Genomic DNA, 21,443 nt, shown 5'->3' with positions numbered 1-21,443 from the left:
TATCTGAATCAAAGTTAATGTTTGTCATCAGTTGTTTCTGATTTTTTTTTTTTCAGGACACATCATTGCACAGGGTTTACTCCTGACTCTGTGTTCCAGGATTACTCCTGGCAATGCTTGGGGAACTATATGAAATGCTGGATATTAAGCTTCTCTCAGACACCTACAAGGCGAGCACGCCCTACCCACTGTACTATCACTCTGGACCCTTATAATGTGTTTCACACAACTTAATATTGTTGACATGTGGTCAGGGGACCCCAAGACTATCCCCAGATTTAAGTATTCACTGGGAGGATCATGGAACCCAGAAGAGCTATACACTTATAGTGTATTACTATAAAAGGATACTAGTCAAAATCAGCAAAAGGAAAAGATCCATCCAGCTAGGCACATGCTCTCCATGGGCCGGTCCCAGTGGGGAAGCTGAGACTGTTCAGTTCCCAACACCGACATGCCACATTGCCAAGTGTTGCCAACCATGAACGCTCATATGAGCCCAGCGTTCTTAGGTTTTATTGGGGGTCAGTAATAGAAGCAAACCAGTACATGCGTAATTGACAGCTCAGCCACTGAGGCCCCATCCTACTGGGCTTACAAAAACAGATGCTGACTCATGCTGGTAGCCTCGTAAACTACCTGATATGCCTGCAAAAAAACATGGAGCAGGGTAGTCCAAGGACTCTGAAATTAGATGATCATAGGAGAATATTTTTAGTAGATTATTATTTGGTAAGACTACTACAATAAGGAAGTCAAAGTAATTTCTTTTCGTTAGGCATTGTGTGGATAAAATTAAAACTAAGGAAGGGTGGGTGGTCTACCTTCAGTAACTTACAGCCTAACTGAAATTTCAGGCTCTTGGCTGTGCCTACACCCATCCAACCCAGGTTTCACTCCTTACACTGCATTCAATTCTCTGAACACTAGGAGTAAGGAATGAACACAGTCAGTTGCCCTAAATCTTCACCTGCCAAGAAAAAGGTCTGGGAACTGTCTCAAAGGGCAGGAAGTGTATTCCTGGGTTTAGTCCCTAGCACCAGGTGGTCCTCCAATATCCCTGCCTGGGACAAGTCCTGAACACTGAGCAAGGAGCAAACCCAATGTACTATCAGGTATTGTCCCCAAACAAATGAAGAACTAAAAGAAATACCTGTTTGGCCTGGCAATACCACCAGGTAGCAAACTAAGAAGCTGATGGGCTGTTTTATCAGTTTACCACCCCCACCCCCCCCCCCCCCCGCAAACCAGGATATTCTTGGTATCTCTACATCAAGAGTTTTATATCATGGGAGTGAACTCTCCGGTGCTTCAGTGTCCGGTTCTGGCAGCATACATCAAAAGTATTAAGAGACGGAGGAGGCCCAGAAGCCTATGGAAGAAGAGCACATGTTGAGAAGTTGCTTCTGTTGAAGTGGAGACATGAAAAGTGAGAGGCAGGACATAGCTGTATTCAGAATAAGGGGCGGAAGGCTTGGTCATGGGAAAGCAAAGCAACAAATGACCCATCTTGTTGCTTTGGCTCAGTCTCGTCACCAACAGCCCTGCCGTATGTTTAGTTTTGTTGTAAGATCCAGGCTCCTTGGCTCAAAGAGATAGTACAGCAAGTAAAGTGCTTGCCTTGTCTGCAAACGACCCAGGTTCAGTACCCTGCACCACCTGTGGTTCCCTCTTTGCTGCCATGAGTGACCTCGAGTGTGGGAGCCAGGAGTCAGCCCCCCACGTGGCCAAATGTGGTTCCCACAAACAAAACCCCAAGAAGAGTAGATGAAGTGCAAATGCCAGAGCCTAACTTCAAAGGTGAAAGGAGAATCTGTCGGATGGATACAACTCGTGGGTTCCTATGAGTTTTTTGTTTTGACTGGGTTTTGCTTTAGCTGTCTCCACGGTGACACTAAGCAGAGATGCCCAGCAGGATGGCTGTCCTTTGGAACACTGTGCCCTTGGCAGCCCTTTGATGCCATTCCAATCATGGTTCTCTAATGAGTCTGCCTGTAGGTGCATGGTCTCCCTGTTCCCAACACCTCCCCTCCTGACTGAGTCAGAGTCCTCTTCTGAACTCCGAACTGCTACAGAACTTCCCCCAGTGTCCACAGTAATATCTCCATTGAGGTAGCTCAAAGTGCGAATGTGAATGTTTTGCATGCTGGAGGCCTGCGTTCGATCCCTAACACCGCATGAGCAATTAGAGCAATCCCTGAGCACTGATTGAGAAGCAGTCCCAGAGCACTTCTGGGTATGACCCAAACCCCATTCAAGAAAAAGAAGGAAAGAATAAAATTGGAGAAGGGAGGAAAGAAGGAAGGAAAAGTTCTCATAGTGTGACCTCTGTGATCATTCTGTCATCCTGGAAACCCCTATAGTTTAAGACTTGAGCAGTCAGTCATTCATACAGATGGCTCACTCTTTCCTTTGGACCAGAGAGAAGGTCTTGTTTATACCGTTGTTCAGGATGTTGTTTGCTTGAGGAATGAGTTGGATTACTGGCTGCTTTTCAGAAGTGGGCTGATGGGATCTAAACTTCATTACCTACAGAGATTAATAGTCCACTCGCAAATGAAATGCTACATTGATTCCCTAAAAGCCTGCCAAGCAGCTGCTTATGTGAATATTATGGTTTTATCTTTAGTGCATTTGGATTTTGTTCTGCTAGCATCTGTGGTTTTGTTGGTTTTGGTTTTGGGGCCACACCCAGCAGTGCTTAGGGCTTACTCCTGACTCTGACCTCAGGGATCACTCCTAGAGGTGCTGGGGGTATTGTTATGGAGTATCAGGGATCAAACCTGGGTCCGCCAAGAGCATGGCAAGCACCTTACCTTACTATCATTTCCGTCCTAGTGTGTTTGTGGTTTTGTAGGGATTCTTATTGTGACAGGCTGGAGCGATAGCACAGCGGTAGGGTGTTCGCCTTACAAGCGGCCAACATGGCCGACCCGAGTTCGATTCCTCCGCCCCTCTCGGAGAGCCCGGCAAGCTACCGAGAGTATTCGATATGCCAGACACAGTAACAACAAAGTCTCCAATGGAGACGTTACTGGGCCCGCTCGAGCAAATTGACGATTAAAGGGCCTTTACCTTTACCTTATTGTGACACTATTTTCACTTAAATGAGATTTTTTTCTTTCAAACATACTAAGAAAACTTTTTTATAAGATAAAAGCAAGTTAAACAAATATTTTGAATTGGAAAACAACGAAGATACAGTTTGCCAAGAACAGATACTCCCTTGTCGTCCCTCGAAAGACAGAGATAGTATAGCAAAATGGTTAAGGACTTCAAAGGGTTTTTGTTTGTTTTTTTTGTTCTGTTTTGGGAGTTATGCCCACTGTGTTCAGGGATTACTCCTGGCTCTGCACTCAAGGATCACTCCTGGTGATGCTCAGAGGACCAGTTGGGGTACCAGTGATTGAACTAGGGTTAACCATGAGCAAAGTAAGTGCCATACCCACTGTACTGTTGCTCTGGCCCCAGGTTCTGCATAGGCTTGACTCCAGCTTTGTTACCTGCAAGTAATGTGATGTGTATGTGTGTGTGTGATATAACTACTCTGAGTTTTAGCCTCTCCTCCTACTCCTCTTCCTTCTCCTCCCACTTCTTTCTTCACTTGTATTTGGGCCACACCCAGCAATGCTCAGGGCTTACTCCTAGCTCTTGCTAGGAATCACTCCTGGTGGGCTCAGTGGACCATATTAGGATGTCGGGGATCAAACTTGGGTCAGTCGTGTCTAAGGCAAATGCAGCTGCTAAGACTTTTCTTACCTGCACATAAGGACCACCATATTTATTTGATGCTGGAAGGGCACCCCAGGTGGTGCTCAGGAGCTATTCCCAGCTCTGTGCTTGTGGGACCAGGTGTGCTCAGGGACCATGTGGTACCAGAGATCAAGCTCAGGCCTTCCCCATGCAAAGGATGTGCTCATCCCTTTGAGAAATCTCTAATTAGCACCTTGGTGTTTAACTTTGATTTGTTAAGAGAATGTATGCACATGTAAAGCACTCACAACTGTGACTGACTTGGAGTCGAGTTTCAAATTCAGTTTCAAAACCTGAGCAGTCATTCTCCATGCTCAGGGGTCATATGCAGTGCCAGGGATTGGCCCATAGTTGACTGCATGCAGAGCAAGCACCTAAACCTCCGTATTCTCCAGCCTCAGATCCTTTCTAAAGACTATGAAGGTCCAATAATATTTTTTTAAAAAAATTGATGTGGGGGGCAGGGGCTGGAGAGAGAGTACAGTGAATGCCAGGTTTGCCTCACACACATCTAATCCGGGTTCAATCCTAGCACCCAATACAGTCTCCCAAGCCCCTCCTGGAATACTGCCTGAGCACAGACTCAGGAGTAAACCCTGAGCACAGGTTGGTGTAGCCCCCAAACCAAATCAAACCAAACCACAACAGTTGATGTTGAACGTGTATTTCCCCCTTTCTTCTCCCATGTACGGGTCTTCTCTTTCCTGCCTATCAGTAACAAAGAGAAGGGTGGGATATAGACTCTAAACTTGGCCTTAGTTCTGCATTCTAATTGTCCTCTGGGTGTTACTGTTTTTCCTTTGCAGACTGGATTGTGATTAGCCTATGGACAGTGCCAAAAGGGAGTTCTTGCTGAGCTCAAAGCCTGGCTTAAGATAAAGATGAGAGATTTTGTACCCACAGAGGAAATGAGACATCCTATATATCACATGTAAATCCTTACGTCAGGAAATTCGTGGGAGACACAGGTTACATTTCTTGCGTTTTTGCATTTATAGCATAGTAGATGAATCTTAATCAGTTCAATTTGTTTTTATAAGCACCTCTAAGGAAAATGAGGTCCTCCCTACCCCCCTGCACTGTAATTATCAGCAATTGACTAGAACCAGCTACTGGTTGTATTCTAAGACTCCAGGCTTTTAATGGTTCTGGTTACAGACCACTGAGCATTCTATAACCCCCAGGAGCAAGTGATAGATCTGGAAAAGGCTCACTCAGACTTCTGCAGAACAGAAACCACTTGTGTCCTCAAGGGAGAGTGGCCAGGTGGTGGTTTATAGTAATTAACCCAGCCTGGAGCCCTCATCCAGATCAATCTTCATTGTTCTTTGTTGTCTGAGTTTTTCTCCATTTTGTTTTCTTGGGAATTAGGAAAATACTGTGAAAACACGTATCTTTAAGTAGCTGTAGTATAAGTGCTTTATTATACTCTGTGTGTGTGTGTTTAATAGGATTGCAAGGAAGAATTTATACATTTTAGCTATTTAAGATCATCACCAACACCACCACATAGCTATGTCATGAAATATCCACTAAAAGGAAATCAAATCATCTTCTAAGAGCCGGATAGAGCAGTAGAGAAGCCTTCCGAGCTACATAGCAACCATCCTTTTCTTCCTTGGCTGGTATGCAGCAGGGCATGGTAATGTAATAAAAGCAGTCCTTTGTTTGGCTGGAGTCAGGGGGACTCACACCCCATTTGCAAATGGCAGATTCATGTGAGATATTTGCGAATAACAGAAGGCATGAAGTCATCACTTGAACCTGTTCATTACATTTGAACAGGCAGCAAAGTAATGTTGAATTTTATAGGGAAAAATAAAGCTTCCTATATGAGTTCTATTTTAAGGACCTATCAAGCTCAGCCTCAGTTATTTCCATTTTAAATGACTGCAGTTTCCCGTGTACCAGTTGGTTTTAAGGGGGGAGCGGGGGATGTATTCTTATGATTTAGATGTTTTTAAAGACCTCGGAGATTTTTGATAATGCAATAATAATATTAGCTGGAATTAGTGATAGTTTCTCATAAGCAAATTGCAGTTCAGCTTTTTTTCCTTTTGTTTGCCTCCAGGGAGGTTTTTTTTTTCTTTCCTTTTCCTAGCTCTGTCTTGAAATCAATACTTTGATTAGATCTGACTGAGGTTGTTCTAATGGAATTCTTCTGACTGGGGTTGACCTGGCGGGGGGGGGGGGGGGCCTGTACATTGGTGGGCTCAGCTGGAATAAAGGAATAGCAGACTTGCTGTGATTACACTTTTCTGATAGTTCCATAAATTCCCTACCAATGAATTTTAAAAATTTAAGTAACATATAAAAGTCATCTCTTTTTTTTTGCTTTTTGGGGTCATACCCGGCGATGCTCAGGGGTTACTCCTAGCTCTGCACTCAGGAATTACTCCTGGAGGTGCTCAGGGGATCATATGGGATGCTGGGAATCAAACCTGGGTCAGTAGCATGCAAGGCAAACACCCTACCCGCTGTGCTATCACTCCAGCCCCAGTAATCATTTTAAAAGTGAACAATGTTGGCCCAGAGAGATAGTAAAGGTGCTTTGCATGTGGATGGTCCCAAGTGGATTTCCAGTGCTGCATATGGTCCCTTGGAACAAACCCAGCAGTAGTCCTTAAGCATTTCCAGGTGTGACCCAAATCCCTGCCCCCTCTCCAGAATAAAGTGAACAATGATGGGCAGTGACCACATTTTTATTTGGTTTTGGGGCCAACCCAGTGGTGCTCAGTGCTTACTCCTGGCTTTGCATTCAGGGACCTCTGCTGACAGGGCTCAGGGGACCATATGGGGTGCCCAGGTCAGCCATGCTCTACCTGCTGTATTTGGCTTAAAGCACACCGCTACCACTTTTTATCTAGTTCCATGAAGACATTTCCATCACTCCAGAATAAAATATTCGCTGTTTTCACTGAATTGTCCCTTCTCTCCAGTTCTGGCACCTATCAAAAATTTTTTTGATTCAGTGATTTAGTTATTTTTTGTTGTTGTTTTGGAGCCATATCCCACAATACTCAGGGGTTACTCTTGGCTCTGCACTCAGGAATTACTCCCAGACCATATGGGATGCCAAGGATAAAACTCAGCTCGGCCGCATACAAGGCAAATGCCCTACCTGCTGTACTATTGCTCTGACCCTTCAGTGATGTAATTTTGATTTTTTTCAGTGAAGCAAAGTCGTTTTTATTTAAAGAAATTAGAGAAGTGTGAGAGGAAAGAGTGATACATGTTCAAAAGAGAACATGCGCTTTACCAGAATGAGAAAAGCTGTTTCAACAACCTTAAAATACATTTTTGAAAACATGTTAGGGACCAGAGAGAGTGAGTAGAGGGGTTAAGGTTGTTGCCTTGCATCCCCCTGACCCATCAAAATGCCTGATGGTCCCTGAGCACTGCCAGGGGTCACTACTGAGCACAGTGGGCACAGTGCTGAGAGGAGCCCCTACAAGATGCCAGGTATATTATTCTGGTAAAAGGGCAAGGCCTTTCTCAAAAAGATCTGTAATCCAAAAAAAATGGCACTGTTCAGAGATTATTTCTGGTGGTGCTTGGGGAGGCCATATGCGGTGCTAAAGATTGAACACATGTCATTTGCATACAAGGCATGGGTCATACCTGCTATACTCTCTCTCTGACCCTAATTCTTTGCTTATGGGGGCCACACCCAGTAGTACTCAGGGGACCACATGGTGTCTGGAATTAAACCTAGGCCACTGCCATGCAAAGCCTGTCCTCTAGCCATTTGAATTATCTTCTTGACTCTGAAGGGTTTATTCTGTACATTCTGTTCACTCATTCTCAGAAATGTTTGCCTGTGAAGCTAAATCATTGTGAGGCACAGATCCCATTCTCGGTCATTCCCCAGGCTCTGCCATCAACTGTGCACTTTGCTGTCTGAAACCAACTCACAAGGGTCCCAGGCTTTTGCAGGAGGGAAACTTTCCGAAGGGGGATGCATGGCACTGAGCACATAGGATTTCTGCGTCATCTGGGGAATCAGCCTTCCCACTGCACCAAAACAGTCATCTCTCTCCATCAAAACTCCTTGCACCAAAACAGTCATCTCTCTCCATCAAAACTCACTGCACCAAAACAGTCAGCTCTCTCCATCAAAACAATAGAAAAGACCACAGGACACAAATGATTTGGATGGGATTCATGTCATTTTAATTCCTATTTTTACTAACATTTTTTCAGTAAGTATTGGGAGGAAGGGCAAGAGATGGTAGAAGGAAAAGGGAGAGAAGTATATTTCAAGTTCCTTGGAGTATTGAAGCGTGTGCTAGGATAAGAAAAGTCGAGGAGGAGCGTGGCATCCTTATCCCCAGAGTGCTTTATGGAGATGGATGGCAGACACGGAGCAACGCTTTAGCTCGGACTGCTGGCAGAGAATGAACTATCAGACATTGTATGCTGGAAGGCCAGGCTCTGCAGCTGCTTCCAAACAGGATGGATGAGAAGCTGACCTCAGAGTCTGCTTCCTAGCACATGAGCAAGAGAACGCGTGTCCCTTCTCTGGGCTGTTTCTTCCCATCCACTGGGGAAGAGAGCACCCTGCTGGGGAGCTGCAGCAAACTGCTGCGAAAAATTCTTAATTTAAAAAAAATGAGACGACTATTTCTTTTTTCCTTTTCTTTTTTTTTTTTTTTTTCATATTTGCTGGTGGTGTTCATTGACCAGAAGTGAATAACGTTTGGGGTAGTAGCATTGTGTCCCAGTGATAAAATATAGCCCGCATTTTGTACTTTTAAAAGGCAGAGGAGAGTGAAAACAGACTGTCTTTAGGACCTAGACTAAGGGGAAAGGGGCATTTGGATACTGCAGCTAAGCTAATTCTGGACCATCACAATGAACTGACACAGATAAATGAGACCCTGACTTTTCCCATTCATACAAATACTCGCCATTTCTAGCTTTTACTACTCAATCTAAGGTTGCTGTGACCATAGCCTGGGATCAACTATTAATGAACTTCTAAAATTAAAGTCACAATGCTACATTTTTAGTAGTTTTCTAATTAAATGGGTTTTAAATAAGCTGAAAGTCTAAAATCCAGGGACTCTTCATTATTTCATTTATTGGGGCAACTATTAAAATTTACCACTGCCATTTTCTTACACCTACAGAATGAAATGGGTGGGGAGCAGTTTTACATGAATCTTAGAAATGGCCAACATGCATCTAATTTTACCCCCAGAGGGCTGAAGGGGAAATGTTCTTTTGAGAAAAATCTTAATGTGTTTGGAAGGCAAGGTTATTACCAGTTTGTTTCTTTCTCCTGATGGGGAGAAAAGGCTCTATGGAATTAACATACTATTGGTGGCAGGTTCCAGGAGAGTGACTTGGGGGAATATGGACCATTGTCTTATTTTTGGCAGTGATCGTATGTTGTAGGTGCCAAAAGTGAGATAATATCCTGGGATAATGGCTGTGGATAAGTGAATGGATACAGGTTTGACCTCAATACGCAGCAAATGACGATGATCACAGATTTAGCACCTTAGTTCGTACTTCCTCTGTACCTGAATCATCTATGCTGTGAAGCCTGAGCTTTAGGTGAGAAAGCTGGATTCTTAGAGAATTCCTCTAGGACTTCTTGCTCGAGGATTGCAGTGTGCTCCAACCTAAGGGATGGTTATCTGACTAGAGAAAGGATTTGATGCTAACTGTGAGACTGAAGCCTGGAAGACAGTGTATCGCTGTGACAGGTGTTTTGGTTTAGGAATAGGCTGTTTAACAAGTCAAGTGCATTATTACTATCCCCTCTGATGCGCGAAAAATTCTAAGCAACATAATTATATTTTTTGGCTCGAAAGGGTGCTTTCTTCGAGATTTGATTTCTCAATTTTCTTAGAAGATATTACTGTCTCCTCCAATATTTCTTCAAAACTTTCCTCTATCTGGGAGGTTTTCTTAGACACCTCCTTGGAAGCCTCCTCCTCCTCCTTCTTAAGGGATAGCCCAGTGGATGAGACCTTTGAGGATGTAGAACTAAGGACTCTGGGTGGGAGCAGGTAACTTGGGTTAGGAAGTGGGTTCAGACCCGAAATGCTGAATCCACTGGTGCTAAAACGTGTTTCTTCTCCTTCCAGCAGTTTCCTGTAAATTCAATAAAGGAAAAAGTCTCAGGAATATATGCAATTTTTCTTTTTTAATTAAAAAAATTTGCTTGCGTGTGCCCAGTAACATCTCCATCATGAGACTTGTTACTGTGTTTGGTATATCGAATACATCATGGGTAGCTTGCCAGGCTTTTGCTGTGAGGGCTAGACACTCTGGGTAGCTTGCCAGGCTCTCCAAGAGGGGCAGAGGAATCGAGCCTGGCTCGGCCAGGCCAGCTGCGTGCAAGGCAAACGCCCTACACACACATACTTACTTTTCACACATACTTACTTTTAGCACCTGCCGTGCTTCCACTGTCAAAGGAAAATTATTCTATTCACAAATTCACAGAGGAAGCACCAACAACTTTCCTTTGCCTGAGCCTGATCACACTCATGTCTGGCACTGAGAGTACAGAACTCTGAGAAGAAACTTTGCTAATTAATACATTTACTACACCAGGGATAAGGAGGGGCAAAGTCCACAAAGAAGGCAGCAACTGCCTGACTCCACTTGTTTCAGCGTAAAGAGGTAAAAATAAAGTGTAACCGGGGACTGGAGCAATAGCACAGTGGGTAGGGCGTTTGCCTTGCACGCGGCCGACCCAGGTTCGATTCCCAGTATCCCATATGATCCCCTGAGCACCGCCAGGAGTAATTCCTAAGAGCAGAGCCAGGAGTTAACCCCTGTGCATTGCCGGGTGTGACCCAAAAAGCAAAAAATAAAATAAAGTGAAACTAGCCACAAGGAAAAATGGTCAGTAAAGCCCTTTTTAGTTGTTAGTTTCAAACAGGCTCAAGTAGCATCATAAAAGAGTGACTCCAGGGGCTGGAGTGATAGTACAGCGGGTAGGGCGTTTTCCTTGCACATGGCCAACCCAGGTTCGATTCCCAGCATCCCATATGGTCCCGTGAGCCCTGCCAGGAGTGATTCCTGAGTGCATGAGCCAGGAGTAATCCCTGTGCATCACCAGGTATGACCCAAAAAGAAAAAAAAAAGAGTGACTCCAATACATTATTTCCCATAACCTTAATTATGGGGAATTATGAGGTAGATAGACTTCAGGTCTAGGAAGGTAGAGCTTGAATATAACTGAGTCAGGGGACAGAGAGGTGCAGGCACCTGGCAGACACCAGTGATGTCTTTTCTCACACCCTACCCTGCCCCCCTGTACCCATCAGAAATTCAACAGACTAGAAAAACACTTCTTTGTGCAGTACTGCCCTGGAGGACTGGTCTGCTTGAGGGAAAATGCCCCCTGAAGTACCTGTAGGCTGCAATCTCGATGTCAAGAGCCATTTTGACATTGAGCAAGTCCTGGTACTCCCGCAGGTGGCGCGCCATCTCACTCTTGGTGTTCCTCAGGTCGTTCTCCAGCTGCCCAATGCTGTCCTGAAAACAGACACATGGCACACCAGTTAGACCACACCGCTGGCGAGCATGGAGATTTCTAGGAGGGCTGGATTCTCAACTGTGAATACACGTTGAAACGTCGATCTAGTCCCCAACCCAAATGCCAGCTCACTCTAATGGCTGATTGGCAGCATCTGTACTTTTTTCCATCAAGGTCCACAGGAAATTTGGATGCATGGTGAGAATTAGTTATTTTTGGTTTATTTTTTATTCTTTTTTCCTTTTTATTGGGGATGATGGTGGTACACCTGCAATACTAAGGGGTTAATCCTGGCTCTGCACTTAGGAATTACTCCTGGCAATGCTCTTGGGGACCATATGGGATATTGAGGATCAAACTGGGTTGGCCGCATGCAAGGCAAGCACCTTACCTGCTGTACTATCACTTTGGCCCAATCAGTGAAAATTCTAAACTCAAATCAATGCCATATACTGAACTACTAATATTTGTCTCTTGCAGCTGCAAACTGAGCTTTTTTTTTTTCCTGAAGGGAGGCAATGCCTCAAGGGCTACCCCCAGATCAGGGCTTGAAGAGCCATATGGCACCAGGAATCCAACCCAGGTTTTCCATATGAAAAGTACGTGCTCAGTCCACTGGGCTAGTCTCCAGCCTCTTTGGTTGCAGTTTTGCTGATGTAAAAACACAGTGACTGGGATAACTCTTATGAAACAGCCACGCAGATAGGTTTCTGATAGGTTTCTATCAGAAGAAACCCTAAGGAAACAAACGCTGACAGGCACCCACACAGCCCCCATGTGGGAATGAGGACTGAAGCCATGTGACTGAATCCAGGGTTGCGTCATCACGGAGCTTCCAAACCAAGAGAATCTGCAGGAAAAATGAAAATGCACACCACCTACCTGCTCTATAAATATTGACAGATCACCACCAAGGAGAGATACAATTGTCTGATGGTCCAGAGCAAGGGATGATAAGCAGCGGGGAAAATACATCTTCTACTAGGCAGTGAGGGAAATATTCCAAACTCTGATGGGAGATCACAAGAGCTTAAAGGATTCTTAGCAAGAATTTTCTTTGTCCTTTTCGGGCCATACCTGGTGGTACTAGGAAGGCCTTACCAGGTGTGAGAGACTGAATCCAGTGTTTCTGCAATGAGCCCTCCTGTCCTTCGAGCCATCTCCCTGACCCTTACCAAGTCATTTTTCCTGACCTAGTGATAATTTGGGTCAGAGAGAGTGGAGCAGGGAGGGCGCTTCCCTTGCATGTAGCCAACCGGGTTTCGATCCTTGGCATCCCATATGGTCCCCTGAGCATCTTCAGGAGTAATTTCTGACTGCACAGCCAAGAACAATCCCTGAGCATCACTGGGTGCTACACCTGCCAACTCCCCTCCAAAAAATATTTTCTAGTGATGGATTATGGAAAAAGAATCTTTGTTGCCATGCTGAAGGCAAAGGGGCTAAAGTGAGTGCAAAAGGAGGACTTAATTCATTCTCCTACAAGAAGCAGGAGAATGTTATATAAAGGAAAGAGATTTTCATTAGTATCTTTGAGTTGCAATTTCTGCTCTGGCACAAATATCTAATATACCTCAGTCAGTTTTCTATATTATAGTTTGTTTAGTCACCTTGTTTGGAGGTTTACTTATTTTGGGACCACATCTAGGGATGTTCAGAGACTACTCCCAGCTCCGGCAGATGCACTAGCCCTTTGTGCTACTTCCCAAGCCCATTTCAGTAACTTTAAAACTTCCATTTCTGGACCAGAGCAAAAGTACAGCAGGGAGAGCTCTTGCCTTGTACTTGGCCAACCTGGGTTTGATCCTTGGCATCCCATAATGGTTTCCCCTGAGCCCACCAGGAGTGATTTCTGAGTACAGAGCCAGAAGTAAACCCTGAGCACTGTTAGCTGTGCTCCTATTGAAAAAAAAAAGACAACCTGATAAAAAAAAAAAAAGAAAACCCACTTCCATTTCGCATGTAGAAAATGGCAACATTTATTCTTTTTTTTGTGGTGTTCTGATATTCTCAAAGGCCTAAAACTTAATGTACCTCAAGTGATTGTTAAACTGGCAATAGGCATTAGAATAGTGCCTGGCATATAAGAAACTGCTTTTAAAATAATGTGGGTTTTCTGCGGAGACTACCACCCAAGCAGTGCTCAGGGATCATTCCTGTGGGGCTGGAGAGACTATATGTGGTGCCAAGAATCAAATCTGAATCAGCTGCATGTAAGGCACCTTACCCACTGCATTACCTCACTGGCCCCCAAATGTGAGTGGTTTTTATTATTGCTACTATTATACCATGTGATGCTCTACTCTCATGATAATAAGGCCAGGGGCTGGAGTGATAGCACAGTGGGTAGGGCGTTTGCCTTGCAAACGGCCAACCTGGATTGATTCCCAGCACTGCATATGGTCCCCTGAGCACTGTCGGGGTAATTCCTGAGTGCATAAGCCAGGAGTAACCCCTGAGCATAACCAGGTGTGACCCAAAAACCAAAAAAAAATTAATAATAATAATAAGGCCAAATTATGTGTGAGGCTGAGTTGAATCCTTGATACTGTTACTCCAGCACTATTTTTTAGGACTTTCTAAAGTGGTTACTTTGAATAAGGACATTGATTAAGCAACTTTCTCAGTCAGTAGGTTTATGATAATGATCAATTACTTTTTTATAATTCTGTGATGCCTTTTGTTTTTTAGGTCAAATGGGCTAGCCTCAGCTATTTTTACTCTAACTAGTCCCAAGGACTACATGAATTAAATTCATGTAATTAATGCTCCTTATTGGTTTTTCTTTTCTTTTTTTTTCAGGGGCCACACCCAGCAGCAATGCTCAGGGATTGATCCTGGCCCTGCACTCAGGAATTACTCCTGGCAGTGCTCCGGAGAGACCATATGGGATGCTGGGGTTGAACTGAGGTCGGTCGCGTACAAGGCCAACGCCTTACCCGCTGTACTATCACCATGGCCCCCTTATTGGTTTTCTTTGTCCTGCAAGCTGCCCTGATCTGCGGCTCCCCATTGTGACAATGGCCAGATGCCAGTGGCCCCTGTTCTCTCTCTTGCTGCGGGTCTGTCATGGATATCCCCAAAGGCGAGAGGGACTAGGCTACTGCTCAGGGCTCACCTTCCCTCAGCAGCTTGGTTATGTCCTTTAAAAGAATTTGTTTGGGGGCAGGGGCTGAGCAATGGTGCAGCAGGTAGGGCTCTTGCCTTGCTCACAGCCGACCTGTGTTCCATCCCCAGCACCCATATCCTCAGCACCCTGAGCACTGTCTGCAGGGGGTCCCTGAGCGCAGAGCCAGGAGTAAGTCCTGAGCACTGCCGGAGTAGAGTTCTCTACAGATGCGATTTCCATGAATGCTGATGTGACACGTTTCACACGTGTGTTTTAGGGACCAGGAAACATAGCTGCTCCCTTCAGAAGGACAGTGCTGGCCGCTGACCACGTCTCTTTGTTTGCACTCTCCCTCCTCCAGCCAGTGTCTTGCCTTGCCCTTCAAAAGCCCTGCCAAAGATGGCCTCCAGCTTCGCAATCTGAGCCTGCAGCTGCGGCTGCCCCGCCCCCGCCCTGCAGCTGCTGTCCGGGAGGAAGGACCGCGAATGGAGAGTGCTCGGCCTGCAGCTGGGGTCCTCCCGGAACGAAGGGAATCAGTGCACAGGTGTGGAGCATCTTGCCTGGGGCTCGCAGGAAGCTGGCTGGGACTGGCCTGTGCTCTGGAGAACAGAAATGTCGGTACCATGGATTTCGTCTGTCTCAGGGGTCCTGCGGCAGCATGGTTGGACTGTTCTTCCAGATATCCTGAGGCAGAAAGGGACGTTCCTGTTTGATTTGGTTTTGGGGCCACACCCAGCTCAAGACTCCTGGCTCTGTGCTCAGGGAACCATATAGGATGGAACCTGTGTTGGCCATGTGCACAGGTAACGTCCTACCGCTCTACTATCCTCTGGCTGAGAGGAGATTCTTTTTTTTTTAAACCTGTTTTTTTTTTGTATGCCGATCTTTCATACATTTTTTTTTCTTATTGGGTCACACCTGGCAAGGCACAGGGGTTACTCCTGGCTCTGCACTCAGGAATTACTCCTGGCGGTGCTCAGGGGACCATATGGGATGCTGGGAATTGAACCCAGGTTGGCCGTGTCCAAGGCAAATACCATACCGGCTGTGCTATTGCTCCAGCCCTGAGAGGAGATTCTTAAATATGCAGCCACCAAGGGACTGCTTTGCCCAATACCCTGAGGACCCCGCTAGGCTCTGGGGCATGCTTTCTCCTTCGTCTCACTTTAACCCCACCTCTGCTTTCTTTCTTGTTTTCTTACCATATTTTCATATCTTTTTTTTTTTTTTTTTTTTGAGGAGGGTGCACACCCAGCTGTGCTCAAGAATCACTCCTGGCAGGGCTTGGGAACCTTATGGGATGCTGAGGGATCAAATCTGGTCAGCCGTATGCAAAGCCAGCGCCCTGCCCACTATCCTATCACTCTGGCCCATCTATTTTCAAATCTTGTACTGAGCTGGTTTGCACTGGGAGATGTGATTTAGGCTGGTGTGTCCTGAGATCTGAGTATTGACAGGAAGCTGTACTGTTTTTGGAAGCATGCTCCTGGGCCCTGCCTGTGAACTATTAAATCCATCTCTCCTGGGCTGAATCTATTGTTATCCGCCCTTAAGTGATGGGTGTCTCAATGGGTTCAGGAAGCACTAGTTCCAGTTGATTCCGGTAAAGGGGCTTCCACAGTAGCCTGGTGAATCTGACAGGAGGTGGAGATAGACAAAACCAAATACAAAAGGCACAGGAAAGAGTGACAACAAGAAAGGTTAAAGGTGGCCTTTTCCTTTCCCTCTTGAATTCTAATTTCAGAAATGGATCTATCAAGCTATAGATTTATATGCAGCCGCTGCCACATCCAATCTCCAAGGGACCAGCCCCTTCGTGCTATTTAATTAGGCTGTTTTCTAATCGCATATGGAGGGAAGAGGCAGACTTGGCTCCTTTCCCTGGAGAGCATTAACTAATGGCAATCTTGATTGTTCAGCAAGGTCTTTCAAGGAAAAGTCTGAGCTTTCTAAGACAACCCCCATGTAGGGTGAAGGCCCCCAGCACCCATCAAAACCTTCCTGAGGCATCTCAGGGACTGGAAGGGCAAAAGGCAGTGAGCAGCTATGCAGCAGACCAAAGCAGAAAAGCTAAGGAAGGTGGGTGGGTACACTTGGCTTTCGAAGACAATAGCCGTAGCTCATTCCAATTTCTCCTGTAGCCTGATTCAAAACCTCTCTGGCGCCACTGCACACTGTTTCACCTTGAATTACTCTTCACCCCTTCAAACGTGTAATGAGCATTCTCAAACAGGCGTAAGAAGCTTGCTCTCCCCCAAACAGGCCTGTCAGTTCTCTAGGGTAGGGAAATCGTGACTTTAATGGGGTCTTAGATGGTGGAACACTCACTCGCAAAGAAAAATGGGCCTGTCACTAATCTCTGAAGCAGAAGAAAGCCAGCGCTCCCATTACTGCAGCGAAAGGGAGGGGCAGGGTGAGAGGGCAAGAAAACAATGGCGACTCTCACTGTGGAGGCGGCCTTTTGTCTTGGTCACTGGCTGGCCTCAGGCCTTGGGGATCTTCAGGCAAGGCTCGAAGCACTGCCCCAACCTTGCAGCCCCAGGGGCAGGACAGGACTCTCAGCTGCCTGCTCTCCACAGCCACGCCACCTGAGGTCCACTGAGGCTCTGAGGAAGCAGAGAGGGGAGTACTGCAGAGCTATGAATTCTGGAGCAAAATAGAAATATTTAAATAGAAAATAAAAGCAAATGGGAAATATTGATTTGATTGGTACTGCAGTTCCAAACCACCAAAATTAACGAGTTTACTTCTTTCCCCAAAGGTTGTATAGCTTTTTCTTTTTGCTTCTCTGCAGACTGTCTGCCTGACCCTATGGAAAACAATGAAAACTTTCCAAAGCAAATAAAAATGTGCCAAACAATGTGGTCACGACTCTTGGCCTCGAAGGACAATATTAAGCAGAGGCCTTGGCAAAGCCCAACTCAGGTGGCAGTGCAGGAAAGTTGATCTTTTTTTTTTTTTGTAGGAATTCTCAGCCAGCCCTTCAGAAGACCACCACCTTGCTCATACTTTGAAAGAGGCCAGAGGAAAACATTCAGTCTCAATGAACTTAAAGAGATTAATTCAGGCCATCCTGGGGCCAAGCCAACAGTGAGAAGTTTGAGTTATAATTTTTTTTTTTTGCTTTTTTGGGTCACACCCAGTGATGCTCAGGGGTTATTCCTGGCTCTGCACTCAGGAATTCCTCCTGGCAGTGCTTGGGGGACCATATGGGATGCCAGGGATCGAACCCAGGTCGGCTGCGTGCAAGGCAAACGCCCTACCCGCTGTGCTATCATTCCAGCCCCGAGTTATAAATTTTGAAGTGAATTCCGGAGCAAAATAGAAATATTTAAAGAGAAAAATAGAAGCAAATGAGAAATACTGATTTGATTAGTACTGCAGTTCCAAACCACCAAAATTAATGAGTTTACTTCTTTCCCCAAAGGTTGTCATTTATCATGAACAGCCAATTACCTGCATATCAGTAATTCTGTAATGCTGGAATGAAATCACAGTTGTTTCACTCAAACACAGATCTTTCAGGGTGGTAGTGATGCTCCCAAACCTGACACTTTCATCAAATACAAGCTTAAATGATGCCTAAAATCAGTTATTGCCAAGTTTCTGAACCAAATAATTCTGTCCCACGGAATTTTTTTGTACCTTGTAATTGAACTACACTATTTTGGTTATTTTCTACACCATTCTCCTTCCTCTCCACCTTCTGTGGCCATAAACACAGAACGCCCTATACAGGAAGGCTGATGAGGCCGTGAGGGGCCTTTGTCTGGCCAGAGAAGGGGGGTGGGGAGGCAATCAATACTTCATGGAATCTTAGAGGACAGGCAATGACAGATAAAACAAGTAGCCCGTAACAAAGATTTACTTGTGATTCATCACATTCACTCACGATGCAAAAATATTAAGGAATGGGGCATTTTCTGGCGGGGCTTTACTGAAGCCGAGCCCGTTAAGTGGTTTCCGTTGAGTGCTCAGCCATCCATGGAAAGTGAGAATTGATGCCGTGCATGGGCTGACCTTTGATTGCAGGCTGCCAAGACTGATGTGCCGGTATTGCGGGGCGAAATGGAAGTCGTTAATTGCCCAGGGAGTCCTAACTGGGACACGAGAAGGCAGAGGCATCTTTCCCGAGCCAAGCCCAACTCCGAATCAGCACCGCGGACAGCGCCCTGCCAGCCACGAATTCTGCTAACTGGTGCGGCGCTCCCTTTTCCTTTTACCATCTTTAAATTACTGTTGCAAGAAAACGTGCCCTTATTAACAACAAGTGTAACGATTGGTGTCATTTTTAAGGGATAATGTATAAAGCTTTCTTGGGGGAAAGAATAGAACGGGCGGGTCACAACAGGGGAAGTGCCTGTACGCGTTGGCGGTTCTTTCTAGGTCTCCCCCGTAGCTTTCAGGCACTGAGGCTCTGCTCTTGGCGAAATGGAGAACATGGGACAGAACCTTGCAGTTTAGTCTTCCTCCCTCAATTCTAAGGCATCGCACTCCATCAGTATCCAAAAGCGGTTCACGAAGCCTTTCAAAATAAACCAAAGAAGCCGGACAGCGCAGGGAGCCCCGTCAGCCACCCCTCCTGGGCTCCCTCCTCCTTGCTCGGGGGCGCGCGAGGGGGACCGGTGTGCCTCTAACCTCTTCTTAAGAGACAGACATGGGGTAGAATTTAGATTCCGAAAAACCGAAGCGTTAAGGGCTTCCTTACTAATAGATCCGAGGGAGAGACGGAAATGAGGGGGTACAGAAAGTGGGCATCCGGGGGGGGGCTATAATCCTGGCGGACCCCAGAGCTTTGAAATTGCTAAAGGCCTCGAGTCCGGGCTCTTCGTCTCCCGCCCGGTCCCCGCCAGCACGCCGCGCCCCCCCCCTCCCCCGCGCCCTTCCCCTTCGGCTCTAGGCCCCGGGAAAGCGCAGGTCTGCGCGGGAGAGCGCAGGCACGGCCGGCCTCTACCTGGTAGCCCGCCACCTCCGCGCTGTGTCGCTCCTCCAGCTCCAGGATCTGCCTCTCCAAGGACTCGTTGGCGCCGCGCAGCCCCTCGATCTCGATGGTGCGCGCCTGCAGCTGGCGCCGGTACTCGTGGATCTCCTCGCGGCTGGCGCGGATGGCCTCGGTGCTGCGCGCCGCCTGCTCATTGAGGTTGGCGAACTTGGACTTGTACCACTCCTCGGCCGACTGCAGGTTCTTGGCGGCCAGGGACTCGTACTGGGCGCGGATCTCCCGGAGCGCCGAACTCAGGTCGGGCTTGGCCACGGCCACGTCCACCTCGGCCGCCGCCTGCGACGAGGCCTGCAGCGTGGCCAGCAGCTCGGCCACCTCCTCATCGTGCACCTGGCGCACGAAGGCCAGCTCGTCCAGCAGCGACTCCACCTTCTTCTCCAGGTCTAGGCGCGCCAGCGTGGCGCCGTCCACGTCGCGCTGCTGCGCCTTGAGGGCGCGCTCGGCGCCCTCGCGCCCGCGGCTCTCCTCCTCGCAGCGCGCCCGCAGCCGCTGCACCTCGTCGGCCAGCCCGTCGCGCTCCAGCAGGGCCTGCGCGCGCGCCGAGCTCGCCTCCTCCAGCTGCGCGCGCAGCTCGCGCAGCTCGCGCTGGAACAGCTCGCCCACGCGCGACGGCTCGGCGTGGCGCTGCCGCAGCGCCGCCAGCTCGGCCTCCAGCGCGCGGTTCTGCGTCTCCAGCTGGTGCACCTTCTCGATGAACACGGCGAAGCGGTCGTTGAGGCCCTGCAGCTGCTCCTTCTCGTTGGTGCGGATGATCTTGTACTCGTTGGTGCGCGCGGCCGCCTGGCTCAGGTCCAGGCCGTCGGGCGCGGCCGCCCGGCGGTAGGCGAGGCCCAGGCCGAGCGACGAGGCGGACGAGCAGGCGGCCGAGGAGGCCACGGTGCAGCGGGACAGCGACTGCGAGCGGAAGCCGCCCGCGCCGCCCGCCCCCGCCAGGCGCGAGGACAGGCGCGAGCCGTCGCCGAACACCTTGCGGTAGGAGGAGGCGGCGCACAGGTAGTGCTCGGAGCCGAAGCTCATGGTGCCGGGAGCGGGGTCGGGCGCGCGGCGGCGGCGGCGGCGGCGGCGGCCGGGGCTGCAGAGGCAAGGAGAGGTGCGGTGCGCGGGGCGCGGCGGGGCGGTGCGCACCGGCTTTTAAGGCGCCGGGGCGGGGAGGGGGGGCGCTGGGGCGGCGCGTTGGGGGCGGAGCGAGGGAAAGGGGGGGCTCCCTGGAGCGGGGAGCGGGGAAGCGCAGTGACTACCGCAGCGGCGCGCGCCCGGGAGCTGGGGACGCGGGGACCCAGCGCTCTGCGGAGCGGCCAGCCCTGGGCTGCAACCCACCTACCCCCACCCCGAGGCCCCCAGAATCATCGGCCGATTTGGAAGTGTCTGGAGGGAAGGGATTCCTAACCGACTAGGTGGCACGCCCGGAGAACACTCAGCTCGGTCCACAGCCCATGTTCCTGTGTTCCCCAGGGCCGCCTTCACCCCGCGGGGCCGTGACGGTTTGCGGGGAGGTTTCCCGTGCGCCCGCCCCCAGCCCGGACCCGCAGGGTGAGGCTTTGTCCTCTGGCTCAGCCCCTTCAGGGTGCCCCGAGGACAAGTGCGTCAGAGAGCCTCTCGGCAAGGATCTCTCTGCGGCGCCGGGAGTGCCCGGGGGCGGGGCGGAAGGCTCTGGGGGAAAGCCACCCCTAAAAAGAGAAAGAGGGGCGCGCGGGAGGTGATGGGGGAAGGAGCTGGCATGTCTGCAGTGGGCAGAAGGGAGGCGTCCCCGCCCGCCTTGGAGGAAGTGCTCTTCCGCATTGCATCCTCCCACCTTCCTGATTCCTTTATCCCTCCCGTCCCACGGGGAGTGGGGATCCCGGGCTTTGTAAAACCTCATCTGACTGCGAGAGCCCCTTTTACACATGGATTGACCATCAGGGTGGAAAAGCGTGGAAGAGGATGAACCTTTATTTACTGGTGGGGGTATCCAGTAATGGATCTGGAATGATGTTCTTTTTTGGAGGGAGGGAGCACCTGGTGTTACTGCTGGCTCTGCACTCAAGGATTACTCCCGGCGGGCTAGAAGGGCCATATGGGGTTTTGAGATCAACCCTGCC

The 21,443-nt window shown here is 48.3% G+C and overlaps 2 protein-coding genes across 2 annotated transcripts in view; one reads left to right on the top strand and one right to left on the bottom strand.

Moving 5' to 3' along the window:
* Nucleotides 1–9,124: 9,124 nt before the first annotated feature.
* Nucleotides 9,125–20,441, bottom strand: INA (internexin neuronal intermediate filament protein alpha). Its single transcript, XM_056120990.1, has 3 exons — nucleotides 19,318–20,441; nucleotides 11,129–11,253; nucleotides 9,125–9,858 (listed from the first exon to the last, which is right to left on the bottom strand). Exons 1-3 carry the CDS (start codon nucleotides 20,380–20,382, stop codon nucleotides 9,555–9,557), a joined length of 1,494 nt encoding a protein of 497 aa, XP_055976965.1. The 5' UTR covers nucleotides 20,383–20,441; the 3' UTR covers nucleotides 9,125–9,554.
* The window catches only part of NT5C2 (5'-nucleotidase, cytosolic II), a 139,921-nt gene continuing 138,696 nt past the window's right edge, over nucleotides 20,219–21,443 (top strand). Inside the window, exon 1 of the mRNA XM_056120988.1 lies at nucleotides 20,219–20,358. The gene's annotated coding sequence lies outside the window, so the exon portion shown is untranslated. The remainder of the gene's footprint in view (nucleotides 20,359–21,443) is intronic.

Source organism: Sorex fumeus, unplaced genomic scaffold, assembly GCF_029834395.1.
Source record: "Sorex fumeus unplaced genomic scaffold, SorFum_2.1 ptg000043l, whole genome shotgun sequence".
Lineage (NCBI taxonomy): Eukaryota > Metazoa > Chordata > Mammalia > Eulipotyphla > Soricidae > Sorex > Sorex fumeus.
The sequence above is the reverse complement of the archived record's forward strand: the minus strand, read 5'-3'. Positions and strand labels throughout refer to the sequence as shown.